General features: G+C 41.0%; 1 protein-coding gene across 3 annotated transcripts in view; it reads right to left on the bottom strand.

Moving 5' to 3' along the window:
• Positions 1–24,440, bottom strand: part of PEX14 (peroxisomal biogenesis factor 14) — a 154,418-nt gene that overhangs the window by 77,469 nt on the left and 52,509 nt on the right. For all 3 annotated transcript variants that reach the window (XM_037828546.1, XM_037828548.1, XM_037828547.1), the window contains exon 3: positions 8,641–8,725. In XM_037828546.1, coding sequence (XP_037684474.1) covers positions 8,641–8,725 — 85 coding nt within the window. The remainder of the gene's footprint in view (positions 1–8,640; positions 8,726–24,440) is intronic.

A 24,440-nucleotide genomic window follows, 5' to 3' on the forward strand; every position in this document is an offset into this window, starting at 1 on the left:
GTCCTAGTTCTACCTCTGCCAGTTGCTCCATAGCCTTGGATAAACTAATTAACCTCTTTGAGCCTCAATTTCCTCACCTGTAAAATGGAAGAAAACATTTACTCTGAAATTCTTTAAATTATTCATTCATTCATTTAAGAAATATTTATTAACTGGCCTACTACACACCAAGGTTATAGTGAGGAAGAAATTAGCCAATACATGTGAGAATGTTTGGTCAACTACAAAATTCTCGACACAAATATGTTGTCATTTCTATTTCCACTTCTATTGCCTTCATCCTAGACAGGATCCTCCGTACCTGGCAGTGGAGTCTGGCAGGACTTTCTTGTAGGTGGTTCAGGCCAATTCGGGCCAATATAATTTCAATGCAGACCCTGGCTTAAACTTCCTCAAAAAGAGTTTTCATGGTGTTTCGACTGGTTCAAGAAGTGTTGTCGACTACTGTTTATAACACTGAGTCCTAACCCTGGCTCCTTCCTCACTGTCTATCTCACCAACCTCAATTCTCTTCTCTTCTGCCAGTTGCATGGGCCAACCAGCTAATTGCACATAGGTCTCTGCATGAGCATCCCCTCACCAATGATGCCCTTCCACTCTTCTCTATCATCTATGATCACTGCCTCCCTCAATGTCTAGGTCAAAAGTGAGCTCCTCTGACCTAAGTAACTTTGGGAAATCCTGGATTTTCCAAAGTTGGCTGGATACTGTAAGGCTAAAGACAAAAAGAACTGCATATAAGCACTGTACTCCAGTGGGCAACGGCTTATAGGTTAGCAACAATAAAACTATTTTACATGTACACAATGGGTGAACAAGTACGTAAACTGTAGAATTTAAAAAGAATTGGCTCCCTTTGAACATTTGCCTGATAAGTGGCTTCTCATTCTAACTGTACATTCATTGAGCCCTTCATCCACAAAACTTCGCCCGAGGGCTGGCTATGCCTAGCACTGAGGATGCTAGGGAGAATGAGACATGGTCACTGCCCCTGAGGAGCTCAGAGGCTAGTGAGTTGTGGACTCCAGCCTCTCCCCAGTCTGATTCTGCTGAGATATTGCTGTGTTTCATGGATGTATAGGGATACAATGGATAAGTACTCAGCATTCACTCCCACCTCCTTCTGATGAGACTTCCTGTACTAGTACTGTAAGACAGCTACTTCATTGTTCTCTTATGAAGTGCCCTAATGTAATACTCTGCACACAACAGGTACTAAATAAAGGTTGACCAATTAGTCAACATTCTAGGATCCATAAAACATCCAATAACAAGAAAAGAAAACCAGGCTATATACTTTATTTGAATGTAGATTGCCAGGTCCTAGCCTTCAATTTTCTGAAGCTTTAAAAACTGAATATTCCGTTTATTTTGAATTAAAAATTAAATTTAAGAAACCACATCTCTTTGAAAAATGAAGGAAAAATAGAGTATTTTTAGAGAGAAAGCATTTTTTATGTAACCAATGACCAGAGTACAAATCTGAACTAAGTGCTGATAATTTGCTACACTGTCTTTTTTTTCTGTTATACTTCCTTTCTAATTACAGTACTGTTCATATTAGAAAACCCTTTTATCTCTTTTTTGGGGATATAACCCCATGAAATATTTTAGGAAGACAAATATCCCCTAGCCTATTTACCACATGCAAAAAAGCTCTTACTTTAGCAAGCTATCAAGCTAACACATGTTCAATGATGTATATGCAAGCATGTTCTCTGCAGCACTGTTTGAACAGCAACAGACAGGAAAAAATCTAAAGGTCCATCAATTTGGATGGCCATTTAAAAATACACACACACACACACATAATGGAATATTATGCATCCCCTGAAAAGAATGATACAGAATGACTGCCAAGATACAATGTTGAGTATAAAGGTAAAATGCAAACTATGCTACTACTTGTGTTTAAAAGTGCTTGTGTTTGTGTGTGGGGAGGAAAACTTTTAACATGCTTTTATATGGATAGAGTATTTCTGGAATGATACACAAGAAACTGTTAATAACAGCACTCTCTGGAAAAGAGAATAGGTGGGGCAACAGGAGCAAAATGGGAGAAAAACTTATTTTCACTAATATCCTTCCCTACTGTTTGAATTTTTTTAACCACGTACGTCCTACCCTTTCGAAATGTTTTAAAAAAAAAAAAACCTGCTGTAATAATACTAAAGCACATAACAAGGTCACTTTGCTTTTCTTTGCAGCATTGTTGCAGGCAAACAAATTTAAGAAAAGAGGCATCATTCTTCATTTTCAGGGAAAACATCAAATAAACTGGGTAAATCCAAAAGAGCTTTGTTCTTTTTGCTCCTGAGCCACCCTGTGCCGTTTTCCCCCACCCCGCCCCCATCTTGGGGTGAAGTGAGGAACCTACTTGGCTCCTTACCAGACACTCAGCCTTCTTAGGGAACAATTGTTACAGTTCCCACTTTTGAATGAGGAAGCCATGGTGCTCCTACTTCCATAGCATTCAGGGGGTCTCATCCTGGATGCTGAGAAAAATCTGTGAGTTCAAGACAAGTTTGGATAACAAGAGGAACAGGAAAATTGATTGGGGGTGGAGGGGGGAACCAGTCAGTGTGATGAATAGGCTGGTCCAGAACAGCAGGTAATGGATGTGCAGATGCAAGACTGGCAGGGAAGGAAGACGGTCCGTTCACAACAGATGGATGAAGATGCTCAATCATCCTCGGGAACAAATGCACTGCTGCCACACAAGGCCCTGTCTGCTCCGCACCGGCAGCTCCTCACTCACCTGCAGGGCACAGTCGCTCACCCCCAGAGGCTTTCTGCACTGGATCACACCAGGCCAAGGCCAGGGATGGGAGCAGGAAGAATGTGCGGAAAGAAACCATGCTGCTGCACACTGGACGCTCCAGAACTAGTTGCTAGTGAACTCTTCTCCCTTTGCCTTCTGCCTTCAGGTTCCCAAAACATATTCATTTCGTTTTCTGTTGGTCACTCTCACTCCTAAGAAAGGCTTTTACGGCTAAGGTGGCCAACTGCCCTGTTTGCCCAGGATGGGGGAGCTTCCCAGGACGTGGGGCTTCCAGTGACAAAAGCAAAGCGGGACAGCTGGCTATCCTACTACCTGCCCTCTCCTTTTTCTGTCCCTCTTCATAGTCGGTAAGAGAAAACTTAGAGCAACCTATTTGTTTCAAGCTCATCACTGAGAGCTGCCGGCACTTGTTTCCTCCAACCATCTAAGGCTAACAGAGAGGTAAGAAAAATCATTCAACCCCTGCCTTTTCTCAGAATGGGGACATCTTTAAAAAAGATCCATGATGGGTTCAACTACTCCAGTCAACATAGGAATGAATCTAAACCTTAATGCCACAATCCACGTCTCATTAACAAAGAATCAGAAGGGGCCAACAGCCCCTCCCAGAGCTAATACTGTTTCTCCCAGCAGCAGTTTCTGAGGATGAGGAAATGGGCCACAACCAAGCCAGGGACATAGCTGGCAAGATCTCTACTCCCCACCCCCACTAAAAGCTATCTGCTGGACCCAATCTCCAAAGGAAAAAAAAAAGAAAAAGCATTGTAAAAGGATTTCTGGCTTCACTAAGACACATTCAAGAATTAATTATAAAGTAAAGCTGAAGGAGAAAATTAATTTTAGAAACACAAAAGGTTACAATTTTTTTTTCCTGGAGATGGGGGAGGAAACACAGTTATTTTCGTTTTCATCCTGGGGGCACAAGCTGGGAGCTGTCCAGTCGATAACCTGGCCATCAGAACAAGGTTTGTAATTAAAAGGTCAGTGACCTGGAAAGCCAGGACCTCACTCCCAGGGCTTCTCAGTAATGACGGAGCTATTAAATTAAGACTGTTATGAAATCAATGCTAAAAAAGCTTTCATGGTAACGAGATTCCATTCAAGGACACGCAAACTACCTCATGAAATGGACTTAAATGATAAAAAAGAAAAGTAATAAAAGAGACTGAAATTGAAATCTGTGTAGGAATTTACTCCCCCTTAAAATATTCTGGTGAAAGAAGCCCCTCACCTCTATCCCACCACCAAGGTTGAAACCCTCAGGTTTCTTCCTCATGTTAGTTCCCAGCAGCAAGGCAGTTTTGCTACTGGGGGTTCAGCTTCCAGGAACAGAAGAAAGATAAGATCTAGTTTCACCTTTTAGAAGGAGAAAGTGTGGTAGAGTGTTTTATTTGTTTAGTTTTCTTTGCCCCTGCACTATTTATTACAGGAGAATAAAGTCCTTTACTTATACTCTGAGGAATAAGCCAAAGTGTTGGCCAACACTATCAGGCCCCACTATGCAGCATTATATGAAAAAGCATATCATGCTCATTTGTTTTCTAGAAGCTTTCTGTGCACCAGAGTTAGAGTAAGTTAAAAGACAACAATCAACACCCCTTTTCTACACGAACAAGTTAGGGTGGTTACTGCCTAGACATCCCTGAAGATCGGGAAAGTGATTAAATTAGAGGAAGGGAAAGCAACAGACAAGATGGAACTTAACAAAGGATTACGAATACTGAATCTCTATATAATTTTCTTCCTCTTAGTTGCTAGGGTACTAGAATAGCTAGAAGGAAAGAATTGAAATGGTGGAACTGTAACCCATAGCATCCTTTGAAATTTGTTCTACAGCTACTTGTTAAATTATAATTTGAAAGTTATCACATTTTTTTATATATGTTACATTTCACAATAAGGAAATAACTGAAACTATGGTACTGTGACTCATAACAACTTTGGTAATTTCCTATATAACTACTTGTTAAATCATACTTTGAGAGATATTTTTTTTTGTATGTATATTTCACAATACGGAAATAACTGAAACTGTGGAACTATAACCCATAATAGTCTTTGAAATTTGTTCTCTACTCGTTAAATTGCACTTGGAAAGTTATCACTTCTATGTATATATGTTAGATTCCACAATTTTAAAAAAATATGATTAAAAAAAAAAAAAGACAACTCTATCCCCCCACCATCACCTCATTAATCTCCCCCCCTCCCCAACCTCCCCAACCTCCCCAACCAAGGCGTCACTTTTACCCATCTTACACTCAGCCTGCCAAACATGCTTGGAAGCAGACTGCTGCCTATATTTTGTGGTTGGATAGGATGTCAAATCAACATATAACCCTACTGACAACAATTTCCAAACTTCTAACTTTCTGGACTGACTCTTGCTGCTTTTAAGTTAATCTATCTGCCTGGACTGCAGCCTACTTAAAGTCCCAGATATGATGTCTGCTTGGCAAGAACTGCTTCTATATATAGACCAGTGCTATGAGGGCTTAAACCCCACACACAGTCCAATTATCTTCATGTGTGGCTGACTCCGCAGCCAATGTGTCATCTGCAGAATCAAGTGGCTGGAAGGAAAACAAAAACATTTATTCTAATACTCTGAAGGTGAACAGCCGCATTTCTCTTTCATTCAAAAATCTCTTGATAAAAGAAAGAAATGTTGTAAATTACACAAAACGGCAGTACAAACTTCAAAGAAAATGATAAATGATTCTCATTAATGACGCCATATTCAGACTTTAAAGCATCCAAAAGAGATCTCAAAAAAAAAAGAAACCCACCCATGAAAGATCTTTGCAAAGCAATACTCTTCCATCCTATCATCCCACTCACTCCCCACTTGCCCACCCAAGCACCTGCAACCCCCGAAATCAGAGAGCACCAACACTCAGCCTGTCAGTAACCAAGGCAGGATACAGTCCTGCTCCAGGCTGTGGTTTCACAATAAAACAAACTCAGCTGATGTGCCTAAAGTAACCTTCATTTTCCACGGAACTGGCATGCACTACAGGGACCTCAATTTCTATATTAAATATTAAATAATATTAAAATAAAAGCAAAATTGGATTTGCCTTTTCAGGAAAGAGATGTTTATTAAAAAAAAGAAAGTCAAGATTATAATTCAAGTCAGTGCTCCACTGCAATTCCCTGAAGTGACATTTGCTAGGAAAAGCCAAGACTACAGTAGCTGAGAGCTCTTCCAAAGCAGTGCTTCAAAGCCACTACTACCACGAGTCCTGCCGGGGAGCAAGGAGGCTAGAAACTTGCTCCCCTTCCCAAGACACATGCCCCCAACAACCAGTCAGCCAACTCTCTCTCCTTCCACCACTACTGTTAGAGGCAGGGATTAGAGACATGTGCTTCTTTGCAAAAGCCCCTCCTCTCTCATCCCCATTAGATGGTGCCAAGCTCAGCTGATCACGTACACCTGACCCAAGGAACAGCCGGAAATTTAAAAAGTGAAGTTTAAATCCACAAAGGGGCTTTTCATCCCCAGGCACCTATCAAACCTCGGAATACTCTGCCCAGAAAAGGTCCTGCCAGAACTTTCACCCTATTGGGATTCAACGCGGAAATGGATAATTACTGACTGAAGCAGCATTTTAGAGGATAATGGAGATGGGTGATTAACTTCAGAGATTCTGGGTTTAAGTACAAGGGTAAACCCCAATGGTTCTCTTCAGAGGAAGAAGGGTAAGACAGCCTGGCAAGGCTCCTGCCGCCACCTAAAATTCTAAAAACTCTAACCCAAACTAGGGGTAAAAAGGAAATAAGCCCACTCGACCGACAAAGACCCATCTCCTTCAGGTTGTCGCTCAGCTGTTACTGTCTCAGGGAGGCATTCCCTAATGGCCCTATTTAAAACTGCAGCCCATTCCCGCGCTACCCCAGTGATCCTCATCCCTGCGTTCCCTGCTTGATTCTTCTCTGTGGCACTTGCGTTTCATTTTTTCAGATTATGCGTTTCATTTTTTCATCTGTTAATTATCTGCCTTCCCTCATTAGAATTTAAGTGCTGCAAAGGCTGGGATTTTGTCTGTTTTGTTCTCTGCTAAATCCTCAGCGCCTAGAACAGAGCCCAGCATAGGGTGGACACCCACTATTTGCTGAATTAATTCATTAATCAACTGATTTTTTTTTTTTTTTTGCCTAAAAAGGGGGCAATAAATAATAATTCCACAAAACGGTTACTTCTGTACAGTAATTATTAGTCAAGTAACTCAAAAGAAGTATTATTTGGTCCAGAGTTTCTCTCTCTTTTTTTTCTCTCTTTCTCCCAGTCAGGGATTTATTAAAATTAAACAGATTAGATGGAGCTCCTCATACTAAAACTGCTCAGCAAAGCCTGCGGTGGGGAAGTGCCGAGCAAACACCAGAGACATTTGTCTCTAAATTGCTCTAAATACCTTCTGCAAATGAAATTCTAACCCAGCTACTTTTGAGAGAAAATGAGGACTCACTGGTCACTGTCAGTGGAAGAGAAGATCAGGCAGTTATAATATGGCCCAATATACTGGGGCTAAAGATCTCTCAGCAACCATAGATTTTGTCTCAGGTTACCCGGGGTAATCAGTGTGGCTTTTAGGCTCAGCTTTCCCCAGCTACGATGCTTTGATGAGAGAGCTGAAATCCCTAAGCTTTTATGATTAATTACTCCCCACAGATACACATATTTCAAGGAAAAACTCTTTTATGGCGTGATGCCTGGGGAGTGGAGAGGCCGGCCAACACACTCCAAATTTTAATAATCTCCTAATGACGGGAGGCACACACACAGTGCAGTAGACAAGTACACAGCGCCCCTCTCCAGCTCTGTTAGAGGAACCCAGCCTTGGGGCTACAGACATGCACTAAGCAGCTGCCATCGAATGAAATGTTTGGGCTTCTCTCTCTTCTAAACCCTGATGAGTTGCAACCCCAGGATGCAAGCGGGTGAAGGGACCCACATGCTCCAGAGCATCACTGCACTGGGATGTCAAGGAGCAGGCTGGGGAAACACCACCAAACCATTTAATCTCCTATCCCAGCCAAAAATGATTTCAAGTTCAAAGCTCAGAATTTTGAGGCTGACATTCCAGCTCAGAAAGGAAAAAGAGCTTTGTTTTATGGGAAGAAAAACTCACTTTTTTTCTCTAATAGTATATAAAGGCCTTTAAACAAATGCTTAGATGTCTAGAAAAATTGAAACGTTCAAAGAATGAAAAGAAATGTTTCTTTCTGTTTGTTTTGTTTTGTTTTCTTATTTTACAAAAAAGAAAATCATCCTAAATGCTAACAGAACTGGAATAGATTCTGTCTGCTCTGGACAATATTGAATTTGTCAAGATCCATTTTATCCTGCTTACAGAAATACATAAAACCAGTAATTTACCACTTCAATCTGTAAATCAGACTGACCCCTAGCTTGACCTTAACCTGACCTTGTTTAGTCATCTAGTTTCCCTCATCCTTCATTTCTTTTTTCCTCAGTTTTTACTGAAGCAGCTGACCTTCCAACCAAAACCCAGTTATTCAGCAGCCAGGGTCATTAACAGAAGAACGGACCCGAAGCAGAAGTCTCCCCGAGTCAACGGGCTGCTCTGCTGCTGACGCCCCCTCTGCTGTGATGTTCTGGGCTAAGTCCTAGGCCTTGTCATGTCTGGTAATCAATTATCAGAATCCTATCACCTCTCTGCTCCACTGTAAGGAAAGAAACCTGCATTCCCTTCTGAGGGGGTTTCCTCAGCCCTGCTCTCCCACTCTCACAGACAGCTGTAGGAGACCCTTGACGTCTCCACACTAAGGCTTCCATGCTCCCCATCATCAATCCCTTTCTGCAGCCACTCTGCATGGCCATGGGGAATCTGTACCTTTCTTCTTAAGGAATGCTCTCCTGGTAGCAAGTGGGCTTTGGCGGACCCGGGAATTCTGTAGAAACTTCACTGCTGTGGCAATCTGGAGGAGGAGATAAAAGAAGAAAAGTAAACTTCAGAAGTCTGAATTTCAAGATGAAAAATGCTACGTTTATCCCAAGCCCATAGGAATAAAGCATAGCATTGTGATCAAATTTATAACCAGTTATTACTTAAATTGAAAAGCTACCTTATTCACAGAGATGGAAAGTGGATGAGAGGTTACCAGGGTCGGGGCAGGGGGTGGTGCAAAGAATTGGGGGGGTCAGTGTTTAACAGGCACAGAGCTTCAACTTCGGGTGAAGAAAAAATTATGGTAATGGAAGGTGGCGATGGTCACACAACACTGTGAATGTAATTAATGCCAAACTACTATACACTTAAAAGTGGTTAAAATGGGAAATTTTGTGTTATATAATGTTAGCACAATAAAAATTTAAAAACAAAAATTACCTAAATAAAAGATTATGTCATTTCCTCATCTTCATTGGCTTCCTGCATTTGATTCTATAAAATCTAATGCCCTCAGCCTAGTTGTTAAGATCTGCAATGATCTTTTCCTGTTCTCTCCTGTTCTAGCTGATTCTTCACTAGCCCTGGGCAGGTAGTCTCTCCTGGATATGCTCTTCTTTCACTACACTTGTTCCCATGTTATGCCCTCCTTCTGGAAGGCCTCCATTTTACCTCTCCATCTATCGCAACACTACCCTCCTTCTCACAAAGACAACACCAGGACAGCCCGTTTATAGCCTTTTCTAATTCCTCAAATCCTTCCCTAAATAAGCAAGCCATCTCTAATCTCCCTATTCTCTTAAATTCTTTAGTGCTTGTAGTGTGTTTGGTAGATATTGTCTTCCAGTGTTCAGGCTGCCTCCTCAACTACTCCACCAGCATCTGAAGGGTAGAGGCTGTGCTGCCACCACAGAACGTCGCAAGTGCTGTACACACACTGACAAAAGGGGTTAGGCAATAACGTGGACACAATAATTGTAATAGTCCCTAGATTGTAAGCTCTTACAGCAGTTAACTCTATCCCTGAATTGTAAGGCCTATCTCTAAACTTTAAGATGCTGATCCCCTAGCGTATGTTGTCACAAACATTGGGACTGGCGGTTTGATGTGCTGAGCCCTCAAGCATGGGACTTGCCCTTATGAAGCTCATTACCACAAAGGAAAGTCTAAAGTTGTATGTAATGGTGCCTAAGAGTCTCCTCCTGAGTACCTCTTTGTTGCTCAGATGTGGCCCTCTCTCTCTCTAACTGAGCCATCTCGACAGGTGAACTCACTGCCCTCCCCCCTACGTGGGACCCAACTCCCAGGGTTGTAAATCTCCCTGGCAACGCAGAGAATGACTCCCGGGGATGAATGTGGACCCGGCATCGTGGGACTGAGAGTATCTTCTTGACCAAAAGGAGGATGCAAAATGAGACGAAATAGTTTCAGTGGCTGAGAGATTCCAAATGGAGTCGAGAGGTCACTCTGGTGGACATTCTTATGTGTTATATAGATAACACCTCTTAGGCTTTAATGTATTGGAATAGCTAGAAGTAAATACCCGAAACTACCAAACTACAACCCAGCAGTCTGGACTCCTGAAGACAATTATGTAATAATGTAGATTACAAGGGGTGACAATGTGATTGTGAAGACCTTGTGGATCACAACCCCTTTATCTAGTGTATGGATGAGTGGAGGAATGGGGATAAAAACTAAAGGACAAATGGGGTGGGATGGGGGGATGATTTGGGTGTTTTTTTCACTTTTATTTTTTATTCTTGTTCTGGTTCTTTCTGATGTAAGGAAAATGTTCAGAGATAGACTGTGGTGATGAACGCATAACTATGTTATCATACTGTGGACAGTGGATTGTATATCATGGATGATTGTATGGTGTGTGAATGTATTTCAATAAAACTGAATTTAATAATAATAAAAAAAAAGGGGTTAGGCAAGAGACAACACATATGGCCATCCACCCTGGTCCCTCTTAGGCAATGGAGCTGAAAAAGGACAAGGATTGGGCTTTCGTGGGTAAAAGCTGAAAAAATGACAGACTATCTAGCTACCTCTGGTAATGAATATTATTGAATGAAAACTTCCTATGTACAAATAAGCTAAGTAGGGGATGGAAGGAAAACCTGGCGGGTTGAACCCTCATATTACTCAGCGCACACACAGCATGTGTTTTACACAGCCACGGTCTGCTCTCCATCCCAGACATTAGTCCAATGGGTGGGAAGCGCCAAACTATCCCAGAGAAGAAAGGGGCCATTTTAAATGATTGGCATTATTCACCTCCTCCAAACCAAAAGAATAAGATAGTCTCACATTACAGGTAAAGTCAATAGGTGTCACAGCAGTTTACTCATAAATTGTTGAGAGAAAAAATTTCTAATGGGCCAAATATTGGGAAGTTTTTTAAGGTCCTTCAAATTAAGGGTAGCAGTTATACATAGATTCAAACAGAAAGCCCTGTGACTATAAATGGAATACAAGCTATAAATCCTCTCTTTCCCCATATTTTCTATGAATTTAACCCTGAGATCAGATAGACTTCTCTGGTAACAAAAGATGTTGAGGAGAAACCAGAGAAAACGGGGTGGGGGGAGAAGGGCAACTCCCTTATATATGTCTCCAAAATTCCTCTTGAAGAGGCTTAACAAGGACATTCTCCCTAAAAGATAACTCAGGTCCCCTGTACTTATCAGACTTGGGCAGCAAAACACACTACTGCTCCCTGAGAGCCAAGCCCAGCTCCCTTCTGGTGTGAATCCATCCAACATTGCAAATGTGCTATGGTATTAACCACAGCCATGAACTGCACTGAACACAGCCTGTTCTGGACAGAGAAAAATCAATGTTTGAGACTCTAGAACCTTCAAACCACATATTCACTCCCTTATCGTCTCAAACAGATCTCCTCAGGTTGCACCAAAATCAAGAAAAATCTAACACACCCAAAAAACTGAAGCATTTTAATGAAGAGATGGAAGAGGGAAAGGAGGAAGGAAAGAAAGAAGAGAAAAAGAAAAAAGAAAGAAAAGGGAACGGGTAGAAGGAGGGAAAGGGAAGAGGAGAAGGCACTAATAGGACCAGAGGAGAAAGCAGGACAAGTAACTGAAGTGGGGGATACAAAAAAAAGGAAAGGGGAGAAGTAGGAAAGGGAAGTGGTAACAAAGGAAGAAGGAGAAAAACAGAAAGAAGAAAGGCCCACTCCCTGGAAAGAGAGTGGACAGTTACGGAATCACAGGCCATCAGGGTCAATGCCAACTGCACAGCTCAAGTGGCTGAAGGATTATCATTCTTCACCTGGAGAAAAAATACACCTTCGGTACACAAGAAAATTATGGTATTCGTATGAGGCAGCAGTCTCTGCGCGCTGTGACAAGTGTACCAGGTGTCAGAGGAAACGTGGACACACAGGTCTCAAGCAGGAAAGGCTACAGCACAGCTCCTATCATTTACTCAAAGAAACATAAACCTTTCCTTCATCCTTCCAAAACTTTCCATGGCAGAGAAAGAAAACAGAATCCCACAACTAAAACACACAGGTTTCACCTTGCTTTTTTAATATAGTCCTTGGTATATGCATTTCTGGTCAGGGAGCAAAGTTCTGATGGGTTTAATGGTGCACTCAATGCAGCGCTTGGTGCATTCCATCAATTTTTTTTTTTTAAATTGCATCTCTTATTTCTTTAAATACATTAATCAGCCTAGTGTAGGCAAAACGGATCCATCGGACAATGCAATAAACATGAATTATCATCTATCCAACACGCATAATGGCTTAAAAATACATAATAGCAGGTGTAGTTTAAATGATTAGTTATTACACCTGTGGTGGGTCTGATTCAATTGGGAAAAATCATCTTTAATAGGTTAAAAGGTTTAGATCACCATGCTTTCCTTAAAGTGGCTGTAGAGAGCGAATGATGGAGTGCCCTGTCATTAGTAATTCATTTAAGAAAAACGTGGGGGATATAGCAAAGAACAGCATAAATGAGCGAATCCAATTTAAACATCAGGTAAAGTAGAAAACACCTTTTAAAAAAGCAAGATAAATGAATTTGGAAGGGAGATGAAATTGACGTATTTATTTTAACGGGAATTTGACAAAGTCCCGGCACACTTCAAACTTGCAAAAATATGAACAATTTCTTTTAAAGTTTCCATTCACTAATTTGAAGTCATATAAAATAATACTGCCAAACACCTACATAAAGTATATTTGGGGCTTGTTTATGTTCCTCTTGATCTTTGTCTGAAAATGCAGGCGACAAGCAAATCACATGTTTAACAGCATCAATATCACTACATCAGATGCAAAAATATAAAGCACCCAAACTAATAGCCTCAACATAATGTGCTGAATAAGAAAGATTCCCAGAGAAGCAGCTACATGTAAGGGTGGACATACGAAAACCTTTCTCCTCCTTTCACTAATTATTTCTTCAGCTACTCTTTACTCTTCTCCCTCCCCACAAGGAACTGGTACTATAATCGGGTATGGGTGGGAGGGTCCCATCCAAACTAGAATTTTATAAGCCCTATGATTCATACATAGATGGTAAAAGATTTCCCCAAATTCTTTACCCATAATGCAAAGATTCTAACATATTAAATAACTGACAGTGCAGTCTGTGTGTGTCTTTCAGTCACCTATTTTTGGGCACTTTTCATTAACTTCATGAAGCAATTTCAAGCGACTCTTTCCTCTGCAGAGGTCCAACACACAACACGTTTTTGTTGGATTAAATGATGGGGTGCCTGCAGCCTGTCCTGTATTATCGTTTGATTTTCTAATTAGAAGATGAATGTGACTATTCATGGGTTATATTTGTGCCCAGGTAAATTACATAAATTCAGGCCAAATCTTCCACCTCAATGTCAAAGATGTAAAACGGAGACAGGAACTTTATTGCAAACGTTGTGAAAGTGCGGCAAGCCAGGGAAAATTCTGGCACAAAGCACTTCACACTGTTGTCTATGCCACTTGCACTTGAGTCAATGATAAATACGGAATTGGCTTCCTTTTCCCTTGTTCTTGTGCTAATAAAGTTCTTAGTGAGTGTACCTTGAATTAACAGTAGCTAGCTTAATTAAAAAAAAAAAAAAAGACTGACTCAGAAGAAAACAGGAGCAAAGTTTGCCCTCTCCCTCTGACCCTACCTTCTGTTACCCTCCCTAAAGAAAACAAAGTAAAACCTCACCACCACTAAATTCCCCGATTTTAGGGATATTTAATAATTTTCACTCTCTATCACTTAAAGCTAGAAGGTAAAACTGAGGGGCGAAGAGGTGGAGTAAATCCTTGTCTTGGCAGTCTTATAACAATGGTTACGCAGGTATGACTGGCAGCAACTCAGAAACAGGGTGGTGGGGGTGGGCTTCAGATTGAAAACCACCTTTGGATCCAAGACGACTGGCCAATTGAGGGAGATCTGTGTTTGAGAAACCAGGATTTGTAACCGTATAAATCAATGGCATACAGTATCCTCAGGGATTATCTAATATGAACTATGTGCCATTAAATGCATTGTGTAGGATAAGTAATCCCTGGTGAGAAGAATCGAGGTACCTGACAGTCCTCACAGAAGAGATGCTTCCTATGTATTTTAAGCTCTCCTACAAAAGACCTGCACATTGTAATCCTCAGAATGTACAGGGGGACAGGAGAACAGAGCCTGCCTAACAACGACCCTGGGGTATGAGGGAGCCTTCACACTTTGCACCTGACATGTAAATCTGATGCATTGTCTCCAGTGACACTTATTTGGAACGCCACCAATTTCAGCACTCCTGTGTACTACAGACTCATCTATCTCCTAAAATGTGGGCATTCATTAGCCATTTTAAAATATTTAAAATATTCAAAAATTAATGACACTAACAACCAAAGCCAAGTCCTTTTCAAACCAGAGAGCTCACAACTAGAGGGCAAAAGAAAACGACCAATGTGAGGGTCTGATGCCACGCTGCTGTTCGTGCACTGCACAGATTAAATTGCCTGTGAAAGGTTCCTATGCTGGTACTCTAAAGTCAGCATCCAGAATCCTGTTAACAAGCGACAGACCAAAGCCAACTCAAGTTTTAACAAGGACTGACTTTAAGAGCCGGGCATCACTGAAAATGAGAGAGCCTCTTCACATAGAAATGCTGCATTTTAGTAAGAAATCAGTACTCTGTCAGGAATTCCTTGACAAATATGGTCATTGGTGGCACAAGGAAATAGTTGCAAAGCAGCTGTTAATCAGAGAAACACATCGTAGAACGCTGATGCTAGCACTCATGAAAAAATGCAACGGGCTAATTATGAAGCTATATATCTCACTAAAGAGGCCGCATTCCTTGAGATTCCAGGCAGAGCACGTTCGGATCCAGGGTCCTAGGACAACATAATTCGGGCTATCTGTATCCAGAATCTTCTGTAATCTGTGGTTCACAATCCTGGGCACTTTGGCTCTCTTTCTCAATTCCACAAGCCCTTTTTCCAGCCAGGGAATAGGTAGTGGGGGAAGGAAGCGGGGGTGACCACAAGCCACACTCCACGGTGCTGCACAATACACCCCAAAGGTGACAGATTCTAAACCAGAGTAAAAGAAAACCTATGAGCATGCAAAAGAAACGAAACATCAGCATCATAATTCTAAGTGTGTGAGCTTCAATCAGAGTTGCCCTAGACTCCAAAATGGAAAGAAAGGAAAGAAGAAAAAGCAGCAGCAATAAACAGAAAATAGAAACAACTGTGTTTGGAATCGCGACAGGAGAAACGGAGACTAGCAGCAAGCTGCTCTCTGAGTGTGAAACCCAGCTCCGAGAAGCCAGGGTCTAATAGCCAGGTAAGAAGGGAAAGTTAATATGCAGAGGAAGGCTCGCTCAGCCAAAACGCAATCCGCTACTCTGCAAGGACAAGGAGGAACAAGGCTCCCCAAAACCAGACTAGTGGGAGAGGGGGCGGGCAGGCGGGCTCCACTGAACTCGGAGCAAAATCACTGGCATGGCAAGAGGGGAATAACCTTGAGGTGGACAAGGTTCGGAGGCAGCCACAGAGCCCAAGTGCCCCCTAGCCGGAAGCAGCGGAGGCGCAGGCCAGAGGCAGCCGTGGCGCTAACTCGCACGGTCCAAATTAAGTGTTTTCACTCAGTGAAAATGAAATGTTTTGCAAGATGAAACAGAATGAAAATTGAGGTTTTAGGTAATTACTAGTTGGCATTTACATATCACGGGCTGGTTCAACACCTATTCATTTTCCCCTTTTATTTTCAATTTTTAAAAATTGCTCATTAAAAATGAACAGATGACAGTGACAGGGTTTTTTTTTTGGTTTTTTTTTTTTTTACTCTTCCCCCTTCTCTGAGGGTTACAAAATCAAAAGGTACTCTGAGCCCGTTTAACTACAATTACCACACACATACATAAAGTATGTTTCACTTAAATTAAGAGGGGAGAGTCAACAAAAGCCAGGAAGTTCAAAAATAAAGACAGTGAGTTGTACTAAAGCTAGCCAGCCTCCCGCACCTGGGTAAGGAGTGCGCTAACAAGTGCTCTGGCATTCAAGGAGTTAAAGGAAATAGACTCTCTTTCAACTTGGAATTTCCTGGTTTTTGTCATTGTGTCCTTCCCATTGTTGATCTGGGTCACAATCCTATACTAATTAAGCTTGCGGGCCCTAATTTCCTTTGTTTTTCTTTCCTCTGTCCTTTCGTTTTACACATTAAAGAAAATATCTCTGGTAGACGTGCACAAGAGTTGGCATGGTAGAACATAATATATTTTGAGGTCTATTGTGTAATTCTGTCTTTAGGGAATTCTAAAGCATGCATTATTGACCCTAGTTTCTCTTAAAACACATTGATATATGTAGTAAAAGCCTTTATGAAAAGTGGCAACTTCACATGTGCAAAAACAACCTTTCAAAGTGAAATATCCCTGCCATTTAAGTTTTTCTTCTTGGTCCTAGTTAAAAAATACTGCATGAACTGCCTGCCAGAACATCACTGTTTTGTTATTCAATTCAAGTAGTTTTTCCAGAAACATATGTGAAATATAAAGCATCTTAAACCAACATCCACTGTTTAAGATCAAATGACAGTGTTTTAGGGACAGAAGGGTGACATGGAGAGATTTCCATGTCCTGCTGAGGACTCTGGATGCCGACTTCCACCCGAAGGGAACTGGCGCAGTTGAGCAGTAACGCTAAACAGCAGAACCACAGAAAGAGCTGGAGGGAAAACACTTGCTGCAGAAGAAACGAAAACCCTTGCTTCTGTGTTGAGAAGATCAAAGTTCTTTTTTAGGAAAGGTTGAGAAGGAAAAGGATTTTCTCTTTCAGGGAGAAAGAAAAAGCAAATTTAAATGCCTTGTCCCCATGCATCCCCTCCTGAATTTAGATAGCAGTCCCTATAATTTTTGATGCAACCAACAAAGCAGTTACCCAAAGAGGGGAGAAAAAAAGGATGACATTTGCCTTTTCCTTGGCTTTGAAATCCAACTGGCAGCAAATTGTTTGAAGTCCTGTTTAGAGAAGAAACTGTAATAGCCTCCATGCTGAAAAGAGGAGGAAAATGCCATTATACACGGATCACGGTAGCAGTGACCTCAGCAGAGAAGGCAAACGAGCTAGCTGCAAGTCTGAGACTCCACCAGCATGCCAGGAACAGAAATAAAAGGTTTATGTGCCAGAGGCGAGTGGCAAGGGGTGGGTGCTCGGTCCCAGGAGATTCCAAGAAAAAGCAAAGGGTCCAATTTCTTAACACGATGTCTTTCGACAGTTCCTTGACTGCTGCTTCTTCCAGTTTCCTTTGGTTTTATGTTTTCTACACTCCTCCAGTTTCTCTGCACTCTTACAGAGGAAGCAGAGCACCCAGGCTTCATGTTGTAAAATTAATGAAGGTGTCAAGCTGTTGAGTTGAATCACTCCAGAGGAATGTAATGACTCAGTGTCCAAGAAGCTCCCTGGGAGGACTGTGAGCTCACACAGTGACGGTGGCTGGTGACTCCAAAACTAAAAATACATGTAGCACACAGTCCCCTGGACCTTCCTAACTGCCTAGTCCTCCTTCACTCCCTTTCTTTCATCACAGGTTGAAGTTTATGCATTTTAAAGGTTACTTCCCCTAAACTCTAGTCCCTTTGGATGATAGTGGGCTGAAACACTACTTCAGGTCCCACCTCTTTTGAAGCTGGGCCAGAAGGAGCTTGGTAAAGTCCTCTCTAGTTATGCACTATAGAGCTCAGGGATGATTATGAAAGGGATGAAGGAAAGTTGTGTCATGGATGGTGACAACTTCAAACATTAAGTCACCACTGGGCGTTAGACACCAAATAGGTCACCACCAGGAGGGACAGGGTCCCTTGGTGATCACTTAGCATCTTCTTCTCTGAGGGCAAGAAGATGAGCTCTGGAATTCTAAGGAAGAGACACTCTGGACTATCACCCCACATACAGCACAAAATAAAACCTCCGAGGAGGCACAAAATAGCACTCCTACTGGACATCCCATAAGAAAAAAGAAAAATTAAATGTCAAAAATAGATTTGAATACAAAAAAAGAACTAGCCAGACCCTAGAAACAGTTCAAACCCAAAAGACAGTGAGAAAAGAATTTGAAATAACAGATGAGGGCAGCTAAAGATTACCTTTAGATCTATTGGAAAGTAGAAAAAAGTAAACAGTTAAGATCTGCTAATCACAGACCATCAAGTCCTAGTTCCTGCTATTATTTTAGATTCCTTTAAGGGCTAAGGAAAAAAAATTAAACATGAGTTTCAAAGATACAATTCATAGCAGAGTCAACTGACACACTCAAAAATCTTCAAATTTACAGTAAGATGGTAGGGGCTAGAAATTGTGTTTCTATGGTCAAATGACCAAAAGAAATCAGCTCCTCTCAGAGGAAAGTCACTCTCCTTCCCAAGCATGCAAGCCCTGGGGAGCAGATGGGAATGGCTTATCCACCTAGACAGTAAGACCAGCAGAATCAACCCTGGCAATAAAAGGGTGACACACCAGAGCTACCCACATCCATATGAAATAAGGGGTCATCAGGTTCTATTTTCTGAGAAAGGAGAATCCAACATAGGTTGTACCTTTCTCAATGACTTCAGAAGTAACTCATCCATACCAAGTGTGTGACACAGAGAAGAGAAGCTAGGCCTCTGGTACAGATGATGAAAGAGTGGTAATTTTTTAGACATCTTTCAGAGGCACTGAAATAGGGACTGTGGAACATATTCTCATATTCATTATTAGATTTGTGCCCGCAGACTATGTCTTTAGTACCATGGTGTAAATTCAGAAGAGAAACTGCATCAGTAGATACCAGTAACCTCCTCTGATAAACCCCAATTTAGACATTATCAGCTCAGCAAGGAAATCCATAGTAAGACAGGAAGAATCAAATGGTATTCCTCATGGCCTTGACCCACTCAGCAACCTTTCACTAACCATCACAAACATTCCTTTTATTAACAACCACAGCTACAAATGAACAAGCAAGCACTTTGAAAGACAAACGATTCAACAAAGCCCACTAGACACCAGAGACTTCTTGGTCACAAGCCACTGTCCCCTACCTGAAATGGGAAGATGAAGATCAGGGTCTTTATGCCCTACATCTAATGCTCTTATAACTCCTGGCATTCTAAGAGATACCAAATGAGCATGCAATTTATTAGAAATTAATGTAAAAATTAAATAATTGTCACCATTATGCAAGTCAGTTCTATTGAGCATCCTCATTCTCCTCTAAAACATGGTAACTCATTTTGAATTCCTTTCAGCTCTGACTAGAAAACAGAGAAAAGTTCACGTTTTGTTATCCGAAGGGTTATGAATTACCATCTTGCTTTGCAACCTTCTTGATTCTCTAAGCCCTACTCATAAGATGAAAAGCTTTGAAAAGACAAAAATCCCTAGGTCCCCTCAATTTAGCAAAAGCTTCCTGAAACATCGCTCATCGTTTTCTGTTCATTGTCCTCTCTCTCTCTTCTTGCCTGTTTAAACACATGGACACAGAGTTATTAACTTTTACAGGAAAACCAAATAAAATAATGTCGAAGCAAAAAGGCGGTGATGTAAGGCTGCAGCTAGCACCATTCATCTGTGGGAATCTGATTAGCGCTCAAGTAGCAGAGCTACCTGGAAAAGTGCTCACAATCAAATAAAAAAATGATACCAAAACATTAACCTGATGGCTAAAAACTCCACATTTAAACAGTTAAAGTAATAAAGGAGCTTTTATTGACTATTTTTTATATTTCATTATGCCCCAAATTGACGAGGACTCCCGGATACATTTTCTAGACTTTTGGTTCCTCAAATCAAATGCTCTCTTGGATTTTTTTTTTTAACTAAAAGGAAACAGCATTTCTTGTAAATTTGAATGAACGGATTCAAGCTTCTCCTACAATATCGATATCATCCTTGAGTGCAAACACAGCCAAACACTGCAACAAACAGAAGCCCTTTTTGGTTTATGTACTTTAAAGCTGAACCTGCTTATAAACAAGTAGAGAATTTTTCTCCATTATTTTACCTTATACAAATGCCTTTTTTTTCCTTCAATTACACACATTTTACTTCAAGTTGGTAGGGAAGAGAACCTGACAGCATGGCACAACAGAAAGGGGACTGGGTCGCAAGAAACCTGCATACTGAGTTCAACCGTGACACTGACTTGTCACGAAACCTTATCCTCTGGCTTCCCTGCTCTGTGCCTCAGATAAAATAAGGGGTTAAAAGATGACCTTCAGGACTCTTCTAGCTATGCCATTTTATAATTTCTATAAAATGAGAGGCAGCCTATGATACCTAGGCCAGATATATGAGCTTGGTTCAAGGAGGGTCAAGGGCAAGACCCAACCTTTCTGGAGCTCAGCTCTCCAATTCACCCAGTTCACCCAATTCAAATAGGGAAAACCATGTGTGAGAGGGGGATATATATGGGAAGGCTGTACTTTCTGAATGAGTTTCCTGTAAACCTACAACTGTTCTAATTAAAGAAAAAGAAAACACCGAAAAACAAAAGCCGAAAACCAATGGAGAGGGGAAAGGGTGGAGGAAAAGGAAGAAGAAATCACTGCCACCAAAAGAAGGTATCACAAATTCTATATATTTTACACATAGAAGAGCTTTACTCACACTACTTCCTATTTATTTTGTATACAGTTCTAACAAGCTTAGTTATCTAGAGTCCAAATCACAGAAGATTAAAAACTGCAAAAGAGAAAGAAGGAATGAGCCAGCTAGTACAGGGACACTTACAGATGAAAGAAGTGATAGCAAAAAAAGCCTAGCAACAAATGTTGAGAGAAACATCCATGAAAAGCAAATAAAAAATGCAAAAAGCTTATTAGTTTGGGGTCAATTAGCATAGGTGGGGTCATTTAGAGTAGGAGCAAATAACACAAGATATTTCAACAGGTTTTGAAAATAGGGCTATACTTACAACACAATATAAACATTTACATCTAAAATAATGATACTGAGTCATCAGGATTAGATTATATTCCAGATACTCTGCTTAATAAAGTGAGAAAGTAAATAATCCATTTTATACAATTCACAGCCAAAAGTTTTAAAGAGTTTTGTTTGTTTTCACATGGATCTCGATGGCCATCCAGGAAATCTGGCTATCCAGAAGGACACATTCCAGGAGGGTGCCAGACTGTGATTTTCCTGAACTAAACTGAAAAAGAACAGGTTTTATACAAGTTAGATTAAGAAATTAATTAATAGTTAATTAACGAATAGTTACTGAGCATTCACTGGGTCCTAGTACATCCAGCACTTACAGAATCAAACAGAACAAGCAGATATGCCACTTTTGCTGTCAGAGTCTAGGAAGAGGAAAGACACCAAGAGATCTCAGGTCACCAGGTACCACATACGACCCAGGACTGCCCTATTCAAAAACCCTGACAAATCATCAGCGACCCCCTGCTTGAGCACTTAGAATGAACAGGGAACTCATTTCCTTAAGAGATTGTCAACTCATTTTCAGGAGTCCTTCTTTGAATTGAGCTGAAATCTACTTTCTTGAACCTTCTATCCACTGGCTCTAATTCTCTGTAAGAGAATAATATTAACTGATTTTTTCTTTTTTTGGATATGGAGTTAGGATAGGCCTCTGTCACTTGGCTATCTTTCCTATAAAATCATTTTCCTTACTCTTCTTATTAGCTAAATGTAAACACTGGATTCACTGTACAGCAGTGTCATGAATTCTGCTCTTAAGTTTGGTAAGAGTAGCCTTGCCCTCTCTGAGCAAGCCAAGCCAAGGCTACACCTGTAATGTCAAAATGCATTAGCAAAAACAAAGGCCACAGTAATGCAAGAGACGACTTCATACACACATCATTCCAAAATGGCTAAATTCAATCAAATACGGCAGCACGTCCTACAACCCTATGGTCATTGGGGTCAGAGCACGTGACGTGGGCCCACTTACTGGAAGCTGCTGGAAACAGAAAGTGAGCCCTCAGCTTTGAGACTATAATGGAAGAGGGTTTATCGGGACGTAAGTGGTTTGGCATTCTTCTTTCCTAGGAATTACCCAGGAAGTCATTTAACATCTAAAGATTACAAATGAAACTTCAGAAGATTAAAAGTACATGAAGAGAAAGGGGGAAAGGGCTTGTGTTCTTTCACCCTCACCTTAAATGTGTATGGCTCGAAGGGGAAGAAAAGTGAACTCCTATAAAGCAGTAAACAAGAATCAAAGCCGAAGATGACCTGGTGTTAATTTAACTCAGTCACCAATTTCTCCAGTAACTTTCAGAGAACTACTTGCCTGTCCTGTTTCTGCTTTCTCATCTGTAAAATGGAACTAATCCTGCTTAGAGACTCCTTATTATAAGGAATAATTAGTTAGCATTTATATAATACTTTTCATCTTCAAAGTAGGATTATTAGACTATAAAATCGAGTAGATGTGGTTTGAAAAATCCTTTAAAAAAAACCTAAAATAAAGCATGCAAGCAAATTCCAAGAAGCAAAATAGGCTGACGTCATCTTTCAGCAGCCGAATCCCTCTGCCTCTATAAAACACCCACTTTCTGCTCAAATCTGTATTTGCAAGTGGAGGCAAAGGTGTAAGAATGTTTTATTAGGAAAAAATGGGAGGAGATAGAAAGAAGCAAGAAAAGAGAAAAGAAGGGAAAGGCATGGAAGAAAAAATAGAAGGGAGGAGAGATAAGAGAAAAATAAAGGGAGAGAATAGAACACAGGAAGAAAAAAGGTAGAGAAAAGGCAAATCTTGTCTACTAGAAGAATGAGCAAAACAGGAAGCAGGGAAGAAAAGGAAAAACAAAGAGAAATGGAAATGGAGAAAGAAATGGAAAGGAAAATTTCATTAAGGGAACAAACAAATAAAAAGCTTATCCTGTTTTCAAAGAAAAAAGGTTAAAAGTAAAAGAAAGGTTAACATTTTTTTAAAAAGGAGAGGACAAAGAGCAGAGGATAGAAAAAGAAAACATAAAGCTTTCAAAAGTATGTCTGGAAACCAGAAAGCTGGAAGAGAAATCATTAGCAAGTCCACAGTACGTCTACAGTGATACAAACGTGGATCAATTCATTTAACACTGCCCTGTACATTTACAGAAAAGTAACTCTGATATAATAAAGGCTCATAAACACGCAGAAATTGGGTTAGACCCGTTTCGAATTCCTGCCAAACAATGGTTCAGAAAAATGAAGCTCTATTTTAATTAGCTGGATTCACGAGTGATTTGATAACAGCAGATGCTGTCTGGATGCTTTCAGCTTGATGGGCTCCACATACATGAACTTAGAGTGGTTTTGATGCAATTAGGTACTCCTTTCTGCTCCAACATGCCAGGCCCACAGACCTGAGCCTATGGGTAAGCCCCTACATGTTGCTATGTTTATCTACTCGTTAATATTGCAAATCATAAAGATGAAAAAGTGACCACACAAGATAAACAGAAAAATAGTTTTAATTTAAAAGTCACTGGTAGGTAGAAGAGAATACTCTCACAGTGAATTCTTCTTTCCTTGGAAAAAGAAAAGTCGGGTAGCTGAGAGAAAATCACACAGGGCAGGACCTGTATATGTACAGAAATATCTGATGCCAAAGCTATAACACAACTGACTACGTACTTCCAATTTTGCAATTCCAGGCCAGTGTTACGGCAAAGGATTAGTGCGCCTAATGCACAGCCTGACCTGAAACTTAAGTGGCCTTCAAAATGTCTTTGTAATCAGGCATCCTATTATAACTCAGCTCACCATTCCCTGAGGCAGGTGGTGGTGTTCAGGACTGCAACCCTGAAAAGTCCAAGGATTTTCACCAGGTACTTTCAAGCCAGCACCTTTACTGCTCCCCTCTCCCTTTTAAGCACTCTCTCTTCTAAAGAGCATTGTTTGCTTTTCCCAAAGCACTCACTGCTCTCCCTGCTCTGACCACTTAGTACACCACCACCCACAAGCACAGAGCTGCTGAAGGACCCGCATAAAGCAAGAGCAGCTTCCGGCATCCGGCATCGGACGGCAGCTAAGAGGAGGACCTGATCTGTTAATTATCTGTCAGTTTGTCACGGTTGGGCTGTGAGAAGAGGAGGATTATAAAATGAAATTCCACGGGGGTGTTGGAGAGAAGCTCTCTACTCGGCAGAGTGCTCCTCTTCCTGAAATTCTGAATTAGGCTTTCAAAATCGTCCATCTCCTGTTGGTCAGCATGTAGCACAGAGGGTGGAGAAGAAAGAAGTGAGAGTTTTGCCCGACTCTTTCTGACAGA

Source organism: Choloepus didactylus, chromosome 2 (genome assembly GCF_015220235.1).
Source record: "Choloepus didactylus isolate mChoDid1 chromosome 2, mChoDid1.pri, whole genome shotgun sequence".
Taxonomy (NCBI): Eukaryota; Metazoa; Chordata; class Mammalia; order Pilosa; family Megalonychidae; genus Choloepus; species Choloepus didactylus.